General features: G+C 41.7%; 1 protein-coding gene and 1 long non-coding RNA gene across 7 annotated transcripts in view; one reads left to right on the top strand and one right to left on the bottom strand.

The window, feature by feature from the left end:
• PPP2R5C (protein phosphatase 2 regulatory subunit B'gamma) overlaps positions 1 to 21,026 on the bottom strand; it is a 194,323-nt gene that overhangs the window by 16,124 nt on the left and 157,173 nt on the right. For all 5 annotated transcript variants that reach the window (XM_037900956.2, XM_043548548.1, XM_037900954.2 and 2 more), the window contains 4 exons: positions 11,628 to 11,755; positions 9,088 to 9,189; positions 6,631 to 6,703; positions 3,873 to 3,989 (listed from right to left, as the gene is read on the bottom strand). In XM_037900956.2, coding sequence (XP_037756884.1) covers positions 3,873 to 3,989; positions 6,631 to 6,703; positions 9,088 to 9,189; positions 11,628 to 11,755 — 420 coding nt within the window. The remainder of the gene's footprint in view (positions 1 to 3,872; positions 3,990 to 6,630; positions 6,704 to 9,087; positions 9,190 to 11,627; positions 11,756 to 21,026) is intronic.
• Positions 11,752 to 19,966, top strand: LOC119566465. Of its 2 annotated transcripts, XR_006291505.1 has the most exons (5): positions 11,752 to 13,041; positions 13,856 to 14,065; positions 14,327 to 16,468; positions 16,852 to 16,997; positions 19,034 to 19,966. It is a non-coding gene; the product is annotated as an uncharacterized LOC119566465 (long non-coding RNA). The 2 variants fall into 2 exon arrangements; XR_005225607.2 differs by having other exon boundaries at positions 11,752 to 14,065.

Genomic DNA, 21,026 nt, shown 5'->3' with positions numbered 1-21,026 from the left:
CAAAAGCATCCACCCTCACCAGTATCTGCAAATGGTTCAACAAAATCTCACAGCCAACTGACAGATGTAAAAGAATCAGCACAGACAAGATATTTTCATCTACTGGTAGGATATCCCACTGCAAAATCCTACCTCAGCGCCTCGTGGCACAACGGTGACCCTGGCCATCTGACAGCTATGGTAGCGAGGCCTATGCCCCGGTAGGTCTAACCATGCTACAAAGGTGTTGGACTATCCAATCCAGGGAGGGGGTTGCTCTCTCAGAGGAAAGAGCACTTCTCCTTCTCCTTGGAGGTTGAAGGCTAGCTAAGCTTGAGGAGGTACGCATGCCTGCCCGCCAGTGGGATGGCTTGAAGTTAACAGCTAAAACAACATGAGCAAATGGGTCTTAGTTCCCTGCGTGTCATCAAACCATTCTACAGTGGCGGAGCGGAAATTGAGTGATGAGAGGTTGCTAAAAATGTCAGGTGTTAGGCCAACATGGAAAAGGACAACCCTTGCTGTGTGTACTTACAATAGTAGGTCCAGGGAGGAAATGTTAAACTATCTGATGGAGGAGAAAAAAAGGGTAAGATGCGATATCCTTGGTGTCTGCGAAACCCGACGAAAGAAGGAGATGGAAGTCAACTGGAAGGATGGAAGTGCTGTGAGGCTCGGAAAGGGAGATGGTGCTAGAAATGTTGGAGGAGTCGGATTTATCGTCAATAAAGAGTGGTCTTTGAAAGTCATATCATGCCAGCTAATATCATCACGTACTGGTGTGCTGCATCTTCAAATGAAGTCAAAAGCTACCCTCAAGGTCATCCAAGCCTACGCTCCCACAAGTGGAAGTGTGGATGAAGAAGTGGAAGATTCTACCAAGAGCTCGAAAGAACCTCGCGCAAAAGTCCACTTACACTGTCACGATGGGAGATTTCAATGCCAAGGTCGGGTGAGGGAAAGCTGGCGAAAAGTTCATAGGAAGATACGGCAGCGGCGAAAGGAATAACAGAGGAGAAAGGCAAGTAGCGATGGCAGAAATGAAAGAACTGTACATGGCAAACACCTGGTACAAAAAGAAGACCGCAAGAAGGTGGACGTTGATCGCGCCAAACACAAAGAGCAAGAATGAAATAGGACTATATTTTAGTCAATAAAAGGTGCATCGTTCAACACGTCTCGGTGGTGCAGCCTTTCAACACCGGTAGTGACCACTGCCTGCTTAGAGTGAAGTCGATTTTCGATGAAGCGGTGGAAAAGAAGGTGTTACAGATGGGAAACAGGAAACAGCGGCCAAAGACATTCGATGAAGCAAAGCTGAAGAAAGCGATTTCTGGGTTTGACTGGACCCAGACGGAAAAGTCCAGGACTTTGATGAGGACTATAGTATCTTTGCTGACAAGCTGAGACGTTGCATAAAAGCAGCTGAAATTGAAAAGCTGAAGAAGGTGAAGGGAAGGATCTCGAATGAAACGAAAAGTTTGTTGGAAAAGCAGAGAAACATGAAAAGGAGCTCGGATAACAACCTTGAGTACTCCATTCTGTGCAAGCTTATATGGCGAAAACTGAAGGATGACTTTGAGAACTTCCAGAAAGAAAAGCTCCTCAAAACAGCTGAATCACGCAAGAGCCTCAGGACATGCAAGCGGGAACTGACGCAATATAGATTGAGCGTAACAGCGTTGAAGAACAAGGATGGAGAGACAGTAATAGACAGAACAGGGATGGAGGAGGTCTGCAAGGAATTCTATATAGAACTGTTCAAGTCAAGAATCAACATCCCTCTCCCAACACTCCAAGGGTCAGAAGAACGTGTCCCCCTAATAATAGTCAGCCAAGTCCGAAGCACGCTACACCGGATGAAGAAGGGAAAAGCTCCAGGCAAAGATGGAATAATGTCAGAAATAATTTCTGCAGGAGGTGAAAAACTTTGGAAGGCCCTCGCTTTAAGATTTAGTTGATATCTTGAAGAAGGAAAAGCTTAAGAATTACTGCCCTATACGCCTGCTCTCTCACATCTACAAGCTCTTTACAAAGGTGATAACGAACCGACTCTCGCAGAGTCTGGATGAACAACAGCCGAGAGAGCAGACAGGGTTTCAAAGAAATTTCAGCACGATCAACCATATATTTACCTTTAGCCAGATCCTAGAAAGAGCGAAAGAATACAAACTCCCACTGTGCATTGCTTTCGTCGACTATGAAAAGGCCTTCGATAGTGTCGAATTTAACGCAATATTACAGGCACTCGCAGAGCAGGGCATTAACATGCAGTACATCAGTTTGTTTAAGGAAGCGAATACTGGATGTACAACAGATATTACTCTCCTCGAAACTCCCCTCCTCATCCCAATCAAGAAAGGCGTAAAGCAATGAAATACAATTTCACCAAAACTATTAACCGCCTGTCTCATAATGGTTATGAACAAGATCAATTGGAGGAGTAGTATCAACATAAACAGAGAACGATTATCCCATCTCAGATTCGTGGACGACATTGTACTAATTGCCAAAAGCACCCAACTGCAGAGCATGCTACGAAGACTCGACAAGAAAAGCAGTCAGGTCAGCCAGAAAATGAACCGCTGCAAAACAAAATACATGCGATCAGATGTCTTACAAAAAGCCTGAATAACGGTAACAGGAGAAGAAATCAAAGAAGCAGAACAGTACATATATTTGGGCCAAGAAGTTAATATGCGCCAAGACCTGAACGGAGAACTCTCACAAAGGATTCGGGCAGGATGGTATGTGTTTAATTCCATCAAGGACGTCCTCAAAGGAAAAACTGACAAGACCACAGGTACAAATATCTTCAATTCAAAAGTGCTGCCAGCCATGCTGTTGGGCAGTGAAACGTGAGCACTGAAAGAGAGAAGAACAGTGGCTGTCGGTAGCTGAAAGGGCAATGGAACGAGCTATGTCGGGTATTTCCCTTTTGGATCACATCCCAAATGAAATGATCAGAGAATGCAGTGGTGTGAAAGACATTGTCGTGGAAAGCAGACATAACAAGATGTGATGGGCGGGCCACACAGCACAGCTCACGGACAATAGGTGGACTGCAATCATTGCTGAGTGGTACCCGTGAGAACAGAAAAGACCACCCGGTCGGCCTCCAAGAAGATGGGAAGATGACATTGTTAAACATTTTGGACGAATGTGGAGAAGAAAGGCAAGAGTGCGAGAAGAATGGCGGACGTGTTGTGATTGGCGCAGTCTTAATGACAGCTGAAGACCGATCGATCCAGGTAGGATATCACAACTAGAGCAATTTCTATCCCATATCTACATTTATAGGCAGACTGAGGAATCGAGAAACTGCCAGTTACCCTGAAACAATTTTCTGCAAAAATGTGAAATGGGACATAAGCAGATAGCCAGACTGCCAACATAAGCAAAAGATATGAACAAATTTAAGGGAGTGTACTTTATAGAAGAAGGATAATACTTTGGATGAAAGGTACTTTGGTAATGACTAAGTCTGACTATATTTCTTACAACCTCTCCTTCATGCAAAAAAACTAAGGTATAGAGAAAAGAACTTGACACACCCTAGCCATCTTTATACTCATTGTCCACACTATGACATGAACAGAAATAAAAATGTTTTTGTAGAAGAAATCACAAAACATACAGTAGAAAGCGGGCATTACAGCTAGAATGTTTATTTCTGGCTACTAGTTTTTTGTTTTAAAGTAACTTCTTTGACAACATTGATTATTGCAGGATACCATAGTTAAAAAATTATGAAAATACTACTCAAGATGATTTTTAGGGTTAATGGGTACTGCTGTTTTTAGAAAAGGTAACTGCTATCTTTAGTTTGAATGGTTACTATTTACAGATTTGTAAATTAAGAGAACAAGTTTAATTTTTTCATATGGTTTTACCTGACACGCCTCCTCTTTCACTGTCTTTTTCAGCATCTGTAAATCTTCAATTAAAGGCCCATCTGTTTCCATTGCAACAGGACTGTTCAGCACACTGGTGTCACTACATGTTGGGTACTAATAAAATGCAAATTGTTAAAATATAATCATTGTTAGCAATGATAACTGGATATTAAGAGTAAATCAGAGCATTTAATTGGTAAGACTTAATTTTAGACTAGCTTCTGTATAATTTATTTTAATGCATCAAGACTTAAATTATTTATGCTCCCAGAACTTAAGTATGATGGAAAGATAAAAACTGAGTCTCCATTACTTTGGTTCTGGCAGAAATACAATATTTAAATATACAATTATAGTAAAAGGAGCAAAATTATACCAGGAACATGTCTGAATCTGAGTTTTAAAGGTGGAAGAATAAAATTCTAAATTGCCAATGCTCGATCTCTATTCTGCTAAATATTTAATATAAATTGTATTAGAGACACTGTCAAACATTTTCTGATCGATACAACAACAGAAATACGTAATGGTTTTGGTTGCAGGAGCAAGTTTGTATTTGTAAAGACAAAACTCAATATTCAAAAAGACTACGTTTTCCGATGGTATGCTTTCACAATACAATGAAAAGTATAAGTACTTCTCTTTTGGAAATATAAAACAGGAACATACAGTACCTTTGCTGAATAAAAAGACCTGTCAAATTAAACTTTACAGAACCTAAACTTTAACATAGAGCACTAGTTTGCAGAGATCCTGACAATTACAATTTTTATCTTAAATCAAATGATCTATTAGTACTGTTAAGACCAACAAAGAAAAAACTGCTGTGTATCACATATACACACACACCGTTTTAAAACCCATTAAGATTTTTCCACAATTATTTTAGTAACTGAATGTAATGGTAACTTAATAGACGAATCTGATTTCACATGATACAAAGCAGAAAAATGAAAAAAATTAAGTACAAAAAGTTAATTATTTTAAATCACTATAATTATAATTAAAATACCTTACACTTTATTTTTACGTAAGGGGCAGAATTAGGAATACCCTTCTACAATAAGTATAAATTAAAAAATTAGGAATATAAAAACAAATACTAGAAGACAGATAACTAGATAAAAATTTTGAAAGAAATTTTGGTCATCTGTCAAAAAAAAGCACTAAGAGCATGCACCGATATGCTATATATAGATTCTTCATGTGGCTGAGGGCTTAAGTGTCAAAATTAATTTGTGTTTTTAAATTTAACTTGCTGGTTATATTAATTTGGTTATTCAAGCAGACTATGTAAAGTATTGTATACATAGGTTATGCTAATCAGTTTTAGAAAAGATACATAGTTACACAGAATGATTTTTGAACAATAGAAAAAGGTTCACGTTTGTAAAATTACATTATTTTACTAGATCAGTCTGAATAAGTCACAATGGTTTTTTTAGCAAGGCACAATTGTTTATCTTTTGTGAGAATAAATATGAACATATTTTGAACAAGCATGTACTCTTCATTCAACACTTTTGTATGGTGCCTTTTTAGTAAGGTTAAAATTACTGGCAAAGATTAATCAAATTTGTCTATGGCACTAATCAAAAAGTACACTCAAAAATGTATCTGTTTATCTAAATAGAGTATGTTTTGTTGCACAAAGTTTTAAATTTCTCTGCTTTCATGTACATGGTTCTTTATAAAGTTACAATGCACTTAAGCTCACTCAGTTGACCTACTGATAAACTATCCAATTTTAATGACTAAATATTTTCTATGACCACTTTGGAAAGGATTCCTCCGTAACCTCCCAGAAAAGTCAGTGAGAGAAAATATTTCTAAAATGTCTTTTGGTTAGAAAAATATAGCTGCATTCTTTACTATTCATTAAACTGATACCAAGATCACACCAATGCAACCACTGTACCCCCCAACAGTTGTACTCAGCCAGGAACCTTTTGGGTTGATAAGAACTTTATAGGTAAAGGTTTCCTTTTTTGCCAATAGCAAACCTTGACATGATTGAAATCCAGAAATTTGACACTTAAAGGAACAAATAGCAGCATAGGAATACCACAAAGCAATAGAACAAGAATAAATCAGAATAGCTTGTTCACTCTAAAAGTTTTTGTTTTTTCAGAAAAACCTGCACTTGTAGCTGGTTATAGAACCTGTATTTACTTAAGAACAAGATGGTTTTCCTTTTAGCTGGGAGCTGGTTTTGATGTGCATGTTCACCCACAGCAGTCGACTACACAATCCAGGCGCCAGGTGGATACAACAGATAGGGTCATGCACCATTACTTTAATTCACTTGGCACAGCAGAGTAAAAAAATCTGACAGGTCACAAGTCCCAGCTAGACAGAAGTTCTACTTTTAGTAGAAAACACTCCAATTCCCAACATCCTTCTTCTAATTTAGGGTTTTGTTTACACTGAAGTTTTTCAAAAGAAACCAATATTATTATCTCTGTTTATGCAATTCTGAACAATCACTTTTCAGACCACAGTTCTATAGATATGTCTTATAAAGGAAGAAAGGAAAAGGTACTTCAGATCAGTCTTGTCTGAAACCCTTGTTTGCAAAATAAGTACTTGCACAAGAGAAAGGTTACAAATTTTAAAAGCATTTTTATTGCAGATTTTTCATATACAGTATTAGTGAAACTGTTATTTCCAGGATCAGTCATATATCTGTTACCCCACTGATATTTAACAAAAACCTAGAATTTTTAACATGAATATGTTAATCTTTTCTAAATACCTGGGGATTTGATTTGGCTAGATTTTCTATTTTAACCCATGCTTCTTCTCTTTCCTTCGATTTTAGCTTCTCTCTGCAAAAATAAAATTTAAAAACAGAGGTAACAGATACAACTCACATACTATTCTTAAACAGAATAGTGAATAATTGGTTATTTCACCTGTTTAGATGCATCTTCACACAGTCCAAAATACCAATTTTTGATAGACAGCTTCTCCATATACATATCTAAACCATACCATACTGCTAGTTGTTATTCCAGGGCAACATTAAAACAAAAGAATGACAATTTTCCTCAAGAAAATAAGGAGACTTTATTACAATAAACCGACTGGCATTCTCACTTTGTGCACAATCTGTTTGCCTTTGACAGCTGTATGTTGCTAAAAAATGAATAATACAACAAAAATCTTCTGCATTTAGACTGGTGTATAGTCTGAAATACTTTTGGATTCTCACTTTAAAATTAACAGTAAAGGGCATTGTTTATTTCCACTGTCCTGACTGTAGTTTATTTAAATGTAAGTACAATAATAACCACATAGATAAAAAACTATTTGGAAATTGAATAATGCTTCATTAATAGAGAAATACTTGAGGAAAACAAATCAAGGGAAAGTGTCTAGTTATTGTCTAAACTTGTTTAAGAGATGTACATTCAAAGGTGATTTGCAAAGCGTGTGGGGAAGGGAATGAGCTTGTGCCCTTATGTCTTCCTTGTGGAGTAAAAAAGGGCAAAATGACCATTGAAAAGAAAGGGAAATTTTTTTTCCAGCTTCTTCTCCACCTCAGAAAAATCAGGATTAACTCTTATTCTTCTTTTTAGCAGACTAACTCCTTGGCCAGGGAATTGGTGTGAAATCCCAGCTCTACTGAAGTCAATGGCAACACTTCAATTGACTTTAGTGGGGCCAGAGTTTCAACACTGCAGTGGGAGCTCTCTCAGCCGTCAGATGGGAGAGTAGGAGTTCTAAATATTTAAGTGTGTGTCCTCTCAAGTGGTTGTGTTAAATCAGCACCTCCCTCCTCAAATGAATTTTAATTCATGAGCAAAAATCACTCTTTCAGTTGCTCAGGATTCAGTTTCTTGTCTGGACTCTGCTGCACTCAGGAAAAAATAGAATAAAGACTTTATTTTCTAATATAAAAAATATGTAGAATTGTTTTTACTAGAAAAATAGTACACCAAAAACTCAGTCCTCTTTATACATCATAGAAAGAAGCAAAAAAGATACACTTCTTTTATCCTTTTGCCAGAATACTTTTAAAATTTGTCTCCTACTACATGTTCTAGCTCACTTTCACTTAAATTTACAGGAATAACCTATATACCAGCATAAGCACCTATACCGTAGTATAACTGAGGCACTAGTTGCGGGGGGCAGGAGGGGGGAGGGATTGCACTGATTTCAAACAAATATAGTTAAAGCAGTACAAAACTATGTGTTGCTAAGCCCTTAAGGACTGCTACAGGAAGAAATCACAATCATTTCACTTTGAAACTGAAAACATGATTCTAACCAAGATCTGCTCAAACCCCCAAATATTACTATGCTGAAACAGAACCACCAATAGTTTTCATTTCTATAGTTCTTTTAATCAGGATCTGAAACACTTTTTCAAGCAATTATTTATGCCTCAAACCATCCCTGTGAACATGCATAGACTTATTACACCCACGGGGAAGTGGAAGCACAGAGAAATTAAGTGACTTGAAGACCATACAAGTCAGTTGCACATTTGGGAATAAAAACCAGAAAAGTTCAAGCTTCCAATCCCCTGCTCTGTTTACCTGACCATCCTATACTTCTTTCCTATTTATCAACAATTTATGAAATAAGTTCCCAGTGCTGCTCAGTCTATCAAATAAAGGAATCTCTTGCATTTTCCTTTTAAATTTGTATCTAGGTTAAAGATGAAATTAAGCAAAATTAAATACTTCACTTTACAGATGGCTGTGAGGAATATGCTACCACATAGCATTAATACAAACATATCGCATTCATCATTGCATTTATGACAAAATATAATAATGCCCTGTACATATATGCACATGCAACACACTCTACAAAACAATGCTGGAGGATTCTGAAAAGTACTGGGGTTGGTATGCAGGGGACAGATGGCAGATAATGCATCTAAAATAAAAGCAGGATGTAAATTAGTTAGCATTCTCTTCCATTGGACTTTGACACCACCAGTCGCACAACAATGATTTTGCAGAAAGATGGCTGCCAGCAACAGTATTAGGTTAGAACTACTATTTTAAACACTTCACGGTTCATGCATGCTGAGAAAAAAAAAGAATCTCACCATGTGAATTTTCAGATTTTTGTGCTGAATAAAATGGGCATAACTTTTTTTTTAAAAAAGCGAGAGTAGCTTTTCAAAGTAAACAATGAAAATTCTCTGAACAGGTTATTGTAGAATAAGCTGAAATATTAATATGAAACTTACTTCAGTTTTTCTGCTTTAAATTGTTGTGTGCAGTCGTCAAACAGTTTTTGGTTCATCTCCATGAAGAGTTTCAGAGCATTGTATATCAAGCCATGTATTGTCCTATAAGTAAAACTTCGGGTTGAAACTCTCAGTACTTTAAATTTTGCTCTGGTCAACTGTAGCCAATAACTTACACAACTAGAAAATTACATTATTTTAGAATACATGAAGACAAAACTAGTTAATGGAAGTTTCATTTTAGCTACAGTATGGCTAATACAAATTCTAAATCATTAAATGTTTTAAGCAGCTTCAAATACAGTTTACTTACTCTACAGCAGTATTTGCCACTTGTTAATGAAAAATGTTCTTCAGAGGTTCTAATTCTCCTTTATATGATATTGTGCATCAATATACGGTTGCTTTAGAAATTTAAAAGTTGATACAATTTTAATCAAAATTGAATTATTAGAAAAAAATTAAAACAGTAATATAGACCTCAGCAGATGATACAATTATACTGTCAACTGACTGAAATTCTAGAAATATTTCTATACTGATATAGAGGAGTTTGCATACTGTAAAACTTATTCTGAAAGCATAACCACATCTATACACATATGGCAGAAATATATAAAATACTGAATCACAATAATAGGGCTCTTTAAAACTAGGGGAATTCTGCACCGCTGTGCAATGCAGAATTTTGCAGAATTCCCTGTCTCCCCCGCAGAATTGGGCTGCAGAGCTGCTGACTGCCACTAGGGGCTGCTGGACTCTGTAGAGCCCAGCTTGCAGTGAGCAGAGCACCCAGCCTGGCTGGCTAGAAGCTGCATGCTCTGCTTGATCCTCATTCTCCTGGCAAAGGGTGAGGAAGGGCAGGGCTGCACCACACAGCATCCCCTGGCAGGACAGTAAAGAAGCTGCGGGGAGTAAAGGGTGCTGGTGTCTGGGATGGGGGGGTGCCTCATGGCTGGGATCTGGGGGGGAGGGGCATGGTGGTGCCTGCGCCGGGGGGTGCCCTGTAGCTGAGCTCTGGTGGGAGGGGGGGTGCTGGTGTCTGGGCCGGGGGGGTTCCCCACAGCTGGGTTCTGGGGCGATGAGAATGCAGGTGTCTGGGCTCTGGGGGCCCCACATAGTGCCCCCCCACTGGAACTTGGTTGTCCTAGGGGTTTCTTTAACTCTCTACTCCTGGGGGAAATATTTTTTGCTGTTGTCTGTATGGTTGACATACTTGTTGACAAGTATTTTGAAATAAACTATCAAAAATAATTGAAACTGGACTGATTATATTATTGTGTTATTTTGACAAATAAAATATGCAGAATTTTAAAATATTGTATGCAAAATTCCTCTGGGAGTATATAAACAAACAGATTAGAAACAGCATGAGAAACAACAACAAATCTTCACCTGCATTATATAGTGCACATTGCCAGGGAAGTAAAAGTTTACTCTATAGAAGTAATCTATTCTAAGTTACTGATCACCAGATCAGAAAAGAAATCCGTTACATCGTTAATTTGCATCATTCATGTTGGTTACACAGTGAGTGTGGGGATGTAATGGATTTCATGACTTCACTCATGCTCAGGACAGAATGAATGGATGGCCATAAAAAGTGAGAAAAACAACTGAAAGTAACCCATATTTTTTATTCACAACTTGAATCTTTTTTTAGGATTACAGTTTTTCTTTTAAAAGTAATCCATATTATATTTTTTAAATCAGTATATCAATGAATTACCTGTATCCAGTTATTGCACACACTTCCCTCAGTATACCTTTCACTGAAGTTACTGGGAGATTCATCAGGCATTACTGTAGGCCAACCAATCAATAGTCCTCACTCCACAGCAATGAGCTATGGAACAACCACACTACCAGCTCTTGCACACTAGCTCAAACAAAATTGTTTTGCAGCTGGAGCAGCTTCAAAATGGGGCTGACTAGGAGTACTTTCATGCTTGAGTATTATACTATTGTGTGGATGGAAAGGGAAAAACAAAGGAAATATGTAGACAGAGAAAGTAAACAGGCAACAAATGCAGAGAAAGAGAAGAAGAAAAAAGAAAGAATAAGATGATTTTAATATGGATATAGTCAAATGATTATCAATGGAAAAATGTGGGTCAACAAAGTTTAGAGGTCAACCATCAAAATTTGTCTTTAGTAACCACTAAGCTACTATGCAATACACATTTAATTTACTCAATATAAATAATCCAAAATAAAATATGGTATAGGAGAAAAGCTGCACTAAAACATATTTTTACAGGAAAGAGTCCACCCTCTCAAATGCATTTCCTGGGCTCTCTGACAGTGACATGACATTTGCCCTCATTCGTTTCCTTTCACATTGTTAAGGTCTTGGGGAGAAATATTGTCACTATGCATGATTATACTGTAGCTACAACAGGTAATTCACAAACACAAGGCATTTTAACCCTAATTGTTTGAAATGGAAGTTCAATACTGTTAGATAAGTAACATTACCAAAATTTAGAAAATCCTTTAAATATATTAACCAATATATTATTTGTACAAGAATCTCTTACTTGTTCCAATGTGTCTTTGAATTTCGGTACAATGATGGGAACATGATGGGCAAAATCTTTGCTGCATTATCACTGATTAAACTCATAATGTACTCATTATTCCAGTAGTATAGTGCTCGTTCTGCCACCTGAAAGACATGAAGGTAAGCACACTACTTTATCCGCCTTCCAGTTAGCATTTACATACCATAAAGTTTGCTAAACAGAACTAAAATTAGGAAATAAAATGGCTTGGAGAGAATTGAGGATACCAAATATTAAGTATCAAAATATTTTAAAATTACCATCAAGAAATTCAAAGTTATGGTTTACTTTTTAATCTGGGTCAGAACTGTGTATTTTACAAACATATGGCTACAAATCATTCTTAAGAAACGTGTCCTGTGCCCTCCATTTTATCTATGATGCTGCACATTCACAATTTAAATAGAACCCCTGTGACCTGTTGGTGTCATGTAGGCAGTGACACACTCCTTGCATTTAAAAAAAGGTTCTCAATCAAGAAAGTGGGTGCCAATTTGGTACTTCTACAGTTGCACTGCAGTACAGCTAAGAAACTTAAGAACTGCTGTGATCCAAGGATCTCTTGATGCCAACTCGCAGAAGGCACAGAGGTACATAGGGATACAAGGATCCCATGGGTTCACTGAAGAATATCATGTCAGGTCTGTAATGAAAGCTTGTGTCATACTAGTAATCAATCATTGTGAACTGTGTACACAGAACACACATGAAGAGTTATGTATATATTCTAAAAATTACGTTCTCTGAGAGTTAAGACAGGTCACTCAAAAACTGTGCATCAGGAGACAAACTTCTACAGGCAGGGAGTGGAAGACACGTGTCTCCATGGTGGATCACTGTGTATAGTATGTCATACAGTAGAAATTTATTAGCATTCTAAGTCAAATGTTGATGAAGAGCTGACAGAGATTTGAGAAGGAAATTAACAGGAGGAAATAAATAGCAGGGGTAACCGTATTTCAGGTAAACATCAGAGATATGTTCTTATGTATTTGGGAGAGCAGAGAGGCACCCTGAAATCCTTCTCCAGGGAAGGAAACTGACAGTGGGATTTGCTTCATGAAAAAGGGATCTCAGCCAGGCTTGGCTGAAAATGCTGGGAAGAACGTTGGTTGAGATAAATTTCTCTAGTCAGAAGAAAACACGGTTGCTAATCTTTCTGTAACTGTTGTTCTTCAAGATGTGTTGCTCATGTCCATTCATGTTATGGTGTGCATGTCATTTGCAGAGTTGCCAGAGATTTCTCTCTCAGTGGTATCCATAGGGCTGGCTCTAGCACCCTCTGGTGCACCACGATCCTTCTTGCCAGAGAATTCTGAAAGAGTGGCAGGAGGGTGGGTCATGGAATAGACATGAGCAACACATCTTGAAAAACAACAGATACGGAAAGGTTAGTTACTGTTCTTTTCTTCTTCAAGTGCTTGCTCATGTCTGTTCCATGTTAGGTGACTCATAAGTGGTACCCAAGGAGCTGGGCTCAGAGTACATGGACATGCAGATTGTAGCACTGCTCTTCTGAACTTGGCATTCTCTCTAGCCTGCTGTGGGGATGGCGTAGTGGGAAGAGAAGGTATGCAATGACGACCATGTGGCAGCCCTGCAGGTGCCTCAGATTGGGACCTGGGCCAGAAATGCCACTGATGAAGCTTGAGCTCTGGTCGAATAGGTGGTCAAGATGGCAGGAGGTGGTACACCTGCCTGCTCGTAGCATGTATGAATACAGGAGGTGATCCAGGATGAGATTCTCCGGGCTGAAACCGGTAGGCCATTCATCCTGTCTGCTACTGCCAAGAAGAGCTGTGTGAATTTACTGAACGGCTTGCTCCTCCCAATGTACAAGGCCAGGGCACTTCTAATGCCGCTCCCTGCATTCCTGTGTGGTTTTGGGAAGAAAACTGGCAGGAAAATAGTATGGTTATTATGAAGCTGCAAGACCACCTCTGGAAGGAGCTGGGTGGGAGTGCAGTTGAACCTTGTCCTTAAAGAACATTGCATAAAGTGTTTCTAAGGTAAGGACCCTAATTTCTGAGACCCTCCTGGCTGAGGTAATTGCCACCAGGAAGGCGACTTTCCAGAGAAATACAACAGAGGGCATGATGCTAGCAGCTCAAAGGGAGGGCCAGTGAGTCTGGATAGGACCAGGTTAAGACCCACAGTAGAAATGGTTCACAAATTTGAGGGTAAAGTCTCTCTACCCCTTTAAGGAAGTGAATGGACATCTCATGCAAGACCACCGACCTACCGTCCACCGAAGGGTGGAAGACAGATTGCCACTAGATGTACCTTGATAGATGTGAGGGCCAGACCCTGTTGCTTAAGATGGAGCAGGTATTCCAGCACAGCTGGAGGGATGACTGAGTCAGTGAGAGACCTTGTTGAGAAGACCACACCAAGAAATCCTTCCATTTGGCTGGGTAAGTAGCTCTAGTGGACGGTACCTAGTAAGATCTGGCGAACTTGCTCTGAACAGGTTCATGGAGCATCCACACAGTCAGGTGAAGGGCCCTGAGGTTCGGGTGGAGTAAACGGCCATGGTCTTGCGAGATCAGATCCAGGCGGGGTGGGAGCAACAGAGGCGGTGCTACTGACATGTCCAGCAGCATGCTGAACCAATGTTGTCGCAGCCACACAGGAGCTATAAGGATAACCCTTGCCTTTTCTCACTTGACTTTCAGAAGGACCTTGGGTACTAGAACTGGAGAAAACACATAGAATAGGATCTCTGTCCATAGAAGCAGGAAGGCATCGGAGAGCCTGGACCGCGATCAGTAATGAGAAAAACTGCTGACATTTTTTATTCTGCCTGGTTGCAAACAAGTGTACCTGGGGAGACCCCCACCTCTGGAAGATGGATCTCATCACCTCTGGCTGAAGGGACCACTCATGATGAGAGGAGAAAGACCTGCTGATGTGATCTGCCAGGGTATTCCAGACTCCTGGAAAATGGGAAACCTTGAGGTGAACTGAGTGTTTCATACAGAAGTCCCACAGACCAATGGCCTCCTAGCACAGGGTAAAGGAGTGTGCTCCTCCCTCTCTGTTGATGTAAAACATGGCTGCCATGTTGTCCATAAACACTCGCACAACTCTGCCAGTGATCTGGGGAACGAACACTTGGCAAGCTAAGCAGACCACTCTGAGCTCCCTGACATTTATGTGTAGGGAGAGTTCTTCCAGGGACCACAGGCCCTGAGTCCTGATGTGCTTGAGGCGAGCTCCCCAACCTAGATCGGATGCATCTGAAATGAAAGATACTGAAGGCTTCGGGGGAGAGGTTTGTGACAAAGGAAAGGCCTGCAGCCATCTACCGGGGATCCTTCACCAGTCAAGGGAGGCAAGGACTGGGGTGGGAAGTGTAAGCACTGAGTCCAAGTGGTGTCCGTTTGGTGATTACACTGGGCCAACCAAGCATGCAGGCGTCTGAGGTGTGGCCTTGCGTGCTGTACCATGTAAGTGCACTCAGCCATGTGTCCCGAAAGTTTGAGGAAAAACAGGGGTGTCGTGATGGGGTGGGCCTTAACCTTGGATATCAGAGCCGATATGGTCTGGAATTGAACCTCTGCAAGGAAGGCTCTGGCCTGGGTTGAGTCTAGTACTGCTCTGATAAACTCTATTCTCTGGATGGGAATGAGAGTCGACTTTTGCTCATTTAACAATGGGCCCAGTGCACGGAAGGTGGCTTGGACCAGGCTGATACTGTTCTTCAGTTGAGCCTCTGAACGACCCTTGATCAGCCAGTTGTCGAGGTACAGGTAGACTCGGACACCTTGCCTTCTGAGGAAGGCCACTACCACCATCATTCCGTAAAAACCTGAGAGGCTGCTGACAGACCAAAGGGGAGGACAGTGAATTGGTAATGAGTTTGGTTTACAATAAATCTGAGGAACCTTCTGTGGCCTTAGAAGATGAAAATGTGGAAATAGGCATCTTTCAAGTTGAGGGCAGCATACCAGTCCTCTGGATCCAGGGAGGGAATAATGGAGGCCAGGGAGACCATGCGGAACCTCAGTTTCTTGAAATAACTGTTGCGGCAATGCAGGTCCAAGATGGGTTGAAGACCCCTTTTGGCTTTCAGGATTAGGAAATATTAGGAGTAAAACCCCTTCCCTCTCAAGTTCTGATGCACCTTTTCCACAGCCCCTACTCACAGGAGGGCTTGGACCTCTTGTGCTAGAAGTTGCTTGTGAGAAGGGACCCTAAAGAGGGATGGGGATAGGTGGTGGTGGAAGAAAACTTAGGGGTGTAATCTTCCTCCACCATATTCAGCATCCAGTGGCCTCAGGTGATGAGGGACCTCACCGGGCTGAACTGGGAGAGTCAGTCTGAAAACAAAAGGGGGGCAGAATCCGATGCGGGAATTGATATAATGCTCTCGGGTGTGCTTTCAGAAGTTCTGTTTTGGGCCTCCTGGGATCTGTGTGATCCTGGTAGGAAGTTGAGGTAGACTGGACAGTTGTCTATACTTGTAACTCCTGCACAGTTTCTTGAACAGGTCCTGTAAAGACAGTGGAGCCAAGAAGCAGGCCGATTGCTGGGGCTAAGGACTAAGGCCAGGAGCATCGCCTCATGACCATTGTGGAAGCTGTTGTTATGGCTGTTGTGTGAGCTGCACCTAGAGCTGCTTGGAGTGAGGCCCTGGCTATGATTTTCCCTTCCTCTATCAGGGTGAAAAACTCTTGCCTGGAGTCCTGAGGCAGTGAATCTTTAAACTTTGCCGTAGAGTCCCAAATATAGGAATCATTCGTCCGCAGCATGGCTTGTTGGTTGGAAATGCGAAGCTGTAATCCACTCGTTGAATACATTTTTCTGCCAAACAGGTCTAGTTTCTCTAAGTCCTTTTGCTTGGGGAGGGGTGGGAGCGGGGGGATAGCACCCGACTGGTCTTGCCTATCTCTCTCATTGGCCACTGTGACCACAATGGACCGAGGAAGAGGGTGAGAGTACAAGTATTTGTACCTCTTGGCAGGCACATAGTACTACTTCTCTACCCTCTTTGAAGTGAAAGGGAGAGAAGATGGGGTCTGCACACACCTAACTTGGAACATGAGCAAGCACTCAAAGAGCTGGTTAGTTAAATTTAATCTCTAGAAAGGGTGTTATAATTTTGTTTTACCTGTAACCATTTGTCTCCAATACTCTCACTCTCTATCACTTGAATCTCTGTTCTTTGATGACAAACTCTTTCTTGTTTTCACTACAGATATATCTAAGTGCTGTATGTTAAGAACGCTGGTAATCATGAGGTGAAATTTACAAGCTGGGACATACTATTCCTGTGAGACTAACAAATTTATTAGAGCATAAGCTTTCATGGGCTACAGCCCACTTCATCGGATGCATAGAATGGTAGGAGAACACTTCAACCTCTCTGGGCACTCAGTAAAATATTTAAGGGTGGCAATTTTGCAACAGAAAAGCTTCAAAACCAGTCTCCAACAAGAAACGGCTGAGCTTGAATTAATATGCAAACTAGATACCATTAACGTGGGTTTGAATAGAGACTGGGAGTGGCTGGATCATTACACATATTGAATCTATTTCACTATGTTAAGTATCCTCACACCTTCTTGTCAACTGTCTAAATGGGCCATCTTGATCATCACTACAAAAGTTTTTTTCTCCTGCTGCTGATAGCTCATCTTAATTAATTAGCCTCTTACAGTCTGTATGGCAACCTCCACCTTCTCTGTATGTATGTGTATTTGTATTGTGACAAAGTTCCTCCTCTACCTTTGTGGGTCTTGCGCTTATTGGTGGATTTACTTGCCTTGGAGCTTCACGGTAGCCCTCAGTTTGGCCGTTTTCGTGAACCCACACTCCACGTCAACTCCTCCTGTGTCTGACCAGGAGTTGGGAGGTTTGGGGGATCCCGGGCCCGCCCTCTACTCTGGGTTCCAGCCCAGGGCCCTGTGGAATGCAGCTGTCTAGAGTGCCTCCTGGAACAGCTGTGCGACAGCTACAACTCCCTGGGCTACTTCCCCATGGCCTCGTCCCAACACCTTCTTTATCCTCACCATAGGACCTTCCTTCTGGTATCTGATAATGCTTGTACTCCTCAGTCCTCCAACAGTATGCGTTCTCACTCTCAGCTCCTTGCGCCTCTTGCTCCCAGCTCCTTACACGCGCACCACAAGCTGAAGTGAGCTCCTTTTTAAACCCAGGTGCCCTGATTAGCCTGCCTTAATTGATTCTAGCAGCTTCTTGATATGCTGCAGGTGTTCTAATCAGCCTGTCTGTCTAAATTGTCTGCAGAAGCTTCCTGATTGTTCTGGAACCTTCCCTGTTACCTTACCCAGGGAAAAGGGACCTACTTAGCCTGGGGCTAATATATCTGCCTTCTATTACTCCCCTGTAGCCATCTGGCCCGACCCTGTCACAATATCTATCTATATCTTCTTACTATATGTTCCATTCTATGCATCCGATGAAGTGGACTATAGCCCACAAAAGCTTACGCTCAAATAAATTTGTTCGTCTCTACGATGCCACAAGTACTCCTGTTCTTTTTGCGGACACAGGACTAACATGGCTGCTACTCTATTCCTGCGAGTACAGCAGATCTAAAAGCTCTGTAACTGTTTGGTGGATCATGGGCTGAGCACTTCAGAGACACATTTGGAGGTTTGTGTGTGCCTATTGCTAACCTCTTCAAAAAAAGCAAGGTCTGAAGCTATTGGGGCCGTACATTTTGTAAATACCCATGGGGCCAAGGAGAGGCCAAAATGTAGCACCGTGAATTGGAAGTGACTCTGGACCACCACAAAACGGAGGAATTTTCTGTGTCCTTGGAACATGGAAATATGAAAAGAAAGGTCTTTCAAGTTGAGAGCCGCGTATCAGTCTCCCGGATCCAGGGAGGGGATGATGGAGGCCAGAGAAACCATGTGGCACTTCAACTTCTCGAGATATTTGTCGATTCGCCACAAGTCCAGAATGGCCCCCTTTTGCCTTCAGGATTAGGAAATAACAGGAGTAGAATTCTTTCTCCCTCATTTCCCAAGGGATCTCCTCCAGTGCCCCCAGCTGCAGGAGGTTGTCTACCTCCTGAACGAGGTGCTTCTCATGAGAAGCATCCCTGAAGAGCGAAGGGGATTGGGGGTGGTGGTGGTGGTGGCCGAGAATTGGAGGGTATATCCCAACAATACAATTTCTAGCACCCAGCAATCTGAGGTAACCCGTGACCAGGCCTAATGGTAGGGACGAAGGTGGTTGAGGAAAGGATGAGGCAGATCCAGGAAGCTGACTGGGGCATCGCTCTGAAGCGCACCCTCAAAATGCATGCTTCTGGCCCCCATGTTTCACCGGGCCAGGTTGTGCAGGTAAACGGGAGGAGGAAGGGCGGTGACGACTAAAACTTGTGTCCTTATCCCTTCTCCTTGCAGACCCTTGCCGAGACTGTCAAGGCCTTAGTAGAGGGGGCATCTGGAACTGTTTCGACACAGACTGAGGCATATGTAACCCCAATGAGCCTGAGTGTCCTTCAGTCTGTGCAGCCTCACATCCATCTGTTCTGCAAAGAGTCCAATCCCATCAAACGGGAAATCATGGATCAAGGACTGTATCTCCTGGGACAGGCCTGCAGACCGAAGCCAGAAACAACGCTTCATGGCCAGCGCTGAGGCGACCACTCTGGCTGCCGAATTGGCCACATCCCATGCCATTTGGAGGGAACACCAAGCTGCTGTAGTACCCTACTCAACAAGGGCCCCAAATTTTGGGGCCGCATCCTGGGGCATGGAGTCCTTGAATTTATGGAGGGAGTCCCATAAGTTGAAGTTATCTCTTTTGGAAGAGCTTAGTGGTTTGCGACTCTGAACTGGAGACTGGCTGTGAAATACATTTTCCTTCCGAAAAGTTCCAGTCTCTTGGCCTCCTTATTTTTGGGGGTGGAACTAGATTGCCCTTGCTTGTCTTTTTTGTTGGCCACAGAAACTATCAACAACCCTGGGGGGCAGTTGAGCGTACAAGTATTCGAACCCCTTGGCTGGGACGAAATGCTTCTTTTCAGCCCTCTTGAAGGTGGGTGTAATTGAGGACGGGATTTGCCAGAGGGCTTTGGCGATCTTTAGAATCCCTTTGTGTACGGGCGGGGGTAGATGCAGAGAGCACATTAAACAAAGTGTCTGATTGCTCCACCATCTCTTCCACCTCTAGGCCTAACTCAGTGGCCACCCTTTGGAGCAGGGCTTGGTGCTCCTTAAAATTGTCCAGTGGGCTAATTCATAGATACTAAGGTCAGAAGGGACCATTATGATCATCTAGTCTGACCTCCTGCACAATGCAGGCCACAGAATTTCACCCACCACTCCTGCAAAAAACCTCACAACTATATCTGTGCTATTGAAGTCCTCAAATCGTAGTTTAAAGACTTCAAGGAGCAGAGAATCCTCCTGCACGTGACCCGTGCCCCATGCTACAGAGGAAGGCGAAAAACCTCCAGGGCCTTTTCCAATCTGCCCTGGAGGAAAATTCCTTCCCGATCCCAAATATGGCGATCAGCTAAACCCTGAGCATATGGGCAAGATTCATCAGCCAAATACTACAGAAAATTCTTTCCTGGGTAACTCAGATCCCACCCCATCTAACATCCCATCACAGGCCATTAGGCCTATCTACCATGAATATTTAATTACCAAAACCATGTTATCCCATCATACCATCTCCTCCATAAACTTATCGAGTTTAATCTTAAAGCCAGATAGATCTTTTGCCCCCACTGCTTCCCTTGGAAGGCTATTCCAAAACTTCACTCCTCTGATGGTTAGAAACCTTTGTCTAATTTCAAGTCTAAACTTCCTGGTGGCCAGTTTATATCCATTTGTTCTTGTGTCCACACTGGTACTGAGCTTAAATAATTCCTCTCCATCTCCGGTATTTATCCCTCTGATATATTTATAGAGAGCAATCATATCTCCCCTCAACCTTCTTTTAGTTAGGCTAAACAAGCCAAGCTCCTTGAGTCTCCTTTCATAAGACAAGTTTTCCATTCCTCGGATCATCCTAGTAGCCCTTCTCTGTACCTGTTCCAGTTTGAATTCATCCTTCTGAAACATGGGAGACCAGAACTGCACACACTATTCCAGGTGAGGTCTCACCAGTGCCTTGTATAACGGTACTAAAACCTCCTTATCTCTATTGGAAATACCTCTCCTGATGCATCCCAAGACCGCATTAGCTTTTTTCATAGCCATATCACATTGGCGGCTCATAGTCATCCTATGATCAACCAATACTCCAAGGTCCTTCTCCTCCTCCTTTACTTCTAATTGATGCGTCTCCAGCGTATAACTAAAATTCTTGTTATTAATCCCTAAATGCATGACCTTACGCTTCTCACTATTAAATTTCATCCTATTACTATTACTCCAGTTTACA

Source organism: Chelonia mydas, chromosome 6, assembly GCF_015237465.2.
Source record: "Chelonia mydas isolate rCheMyd1 chromosome 6, rCheMyd1.pri.v2, whole genome shotgun sequence".
Lineage (NCBI taxonomy): Eukaryota > Metazoa > Chordata > Testudines > Cheloniidae > Chelonia > Chelonia mydas.
Note: the sequence above shows the minus strand (reverse complement) of the source record. Positions and strands in the feature narration are given on the sequence as shown.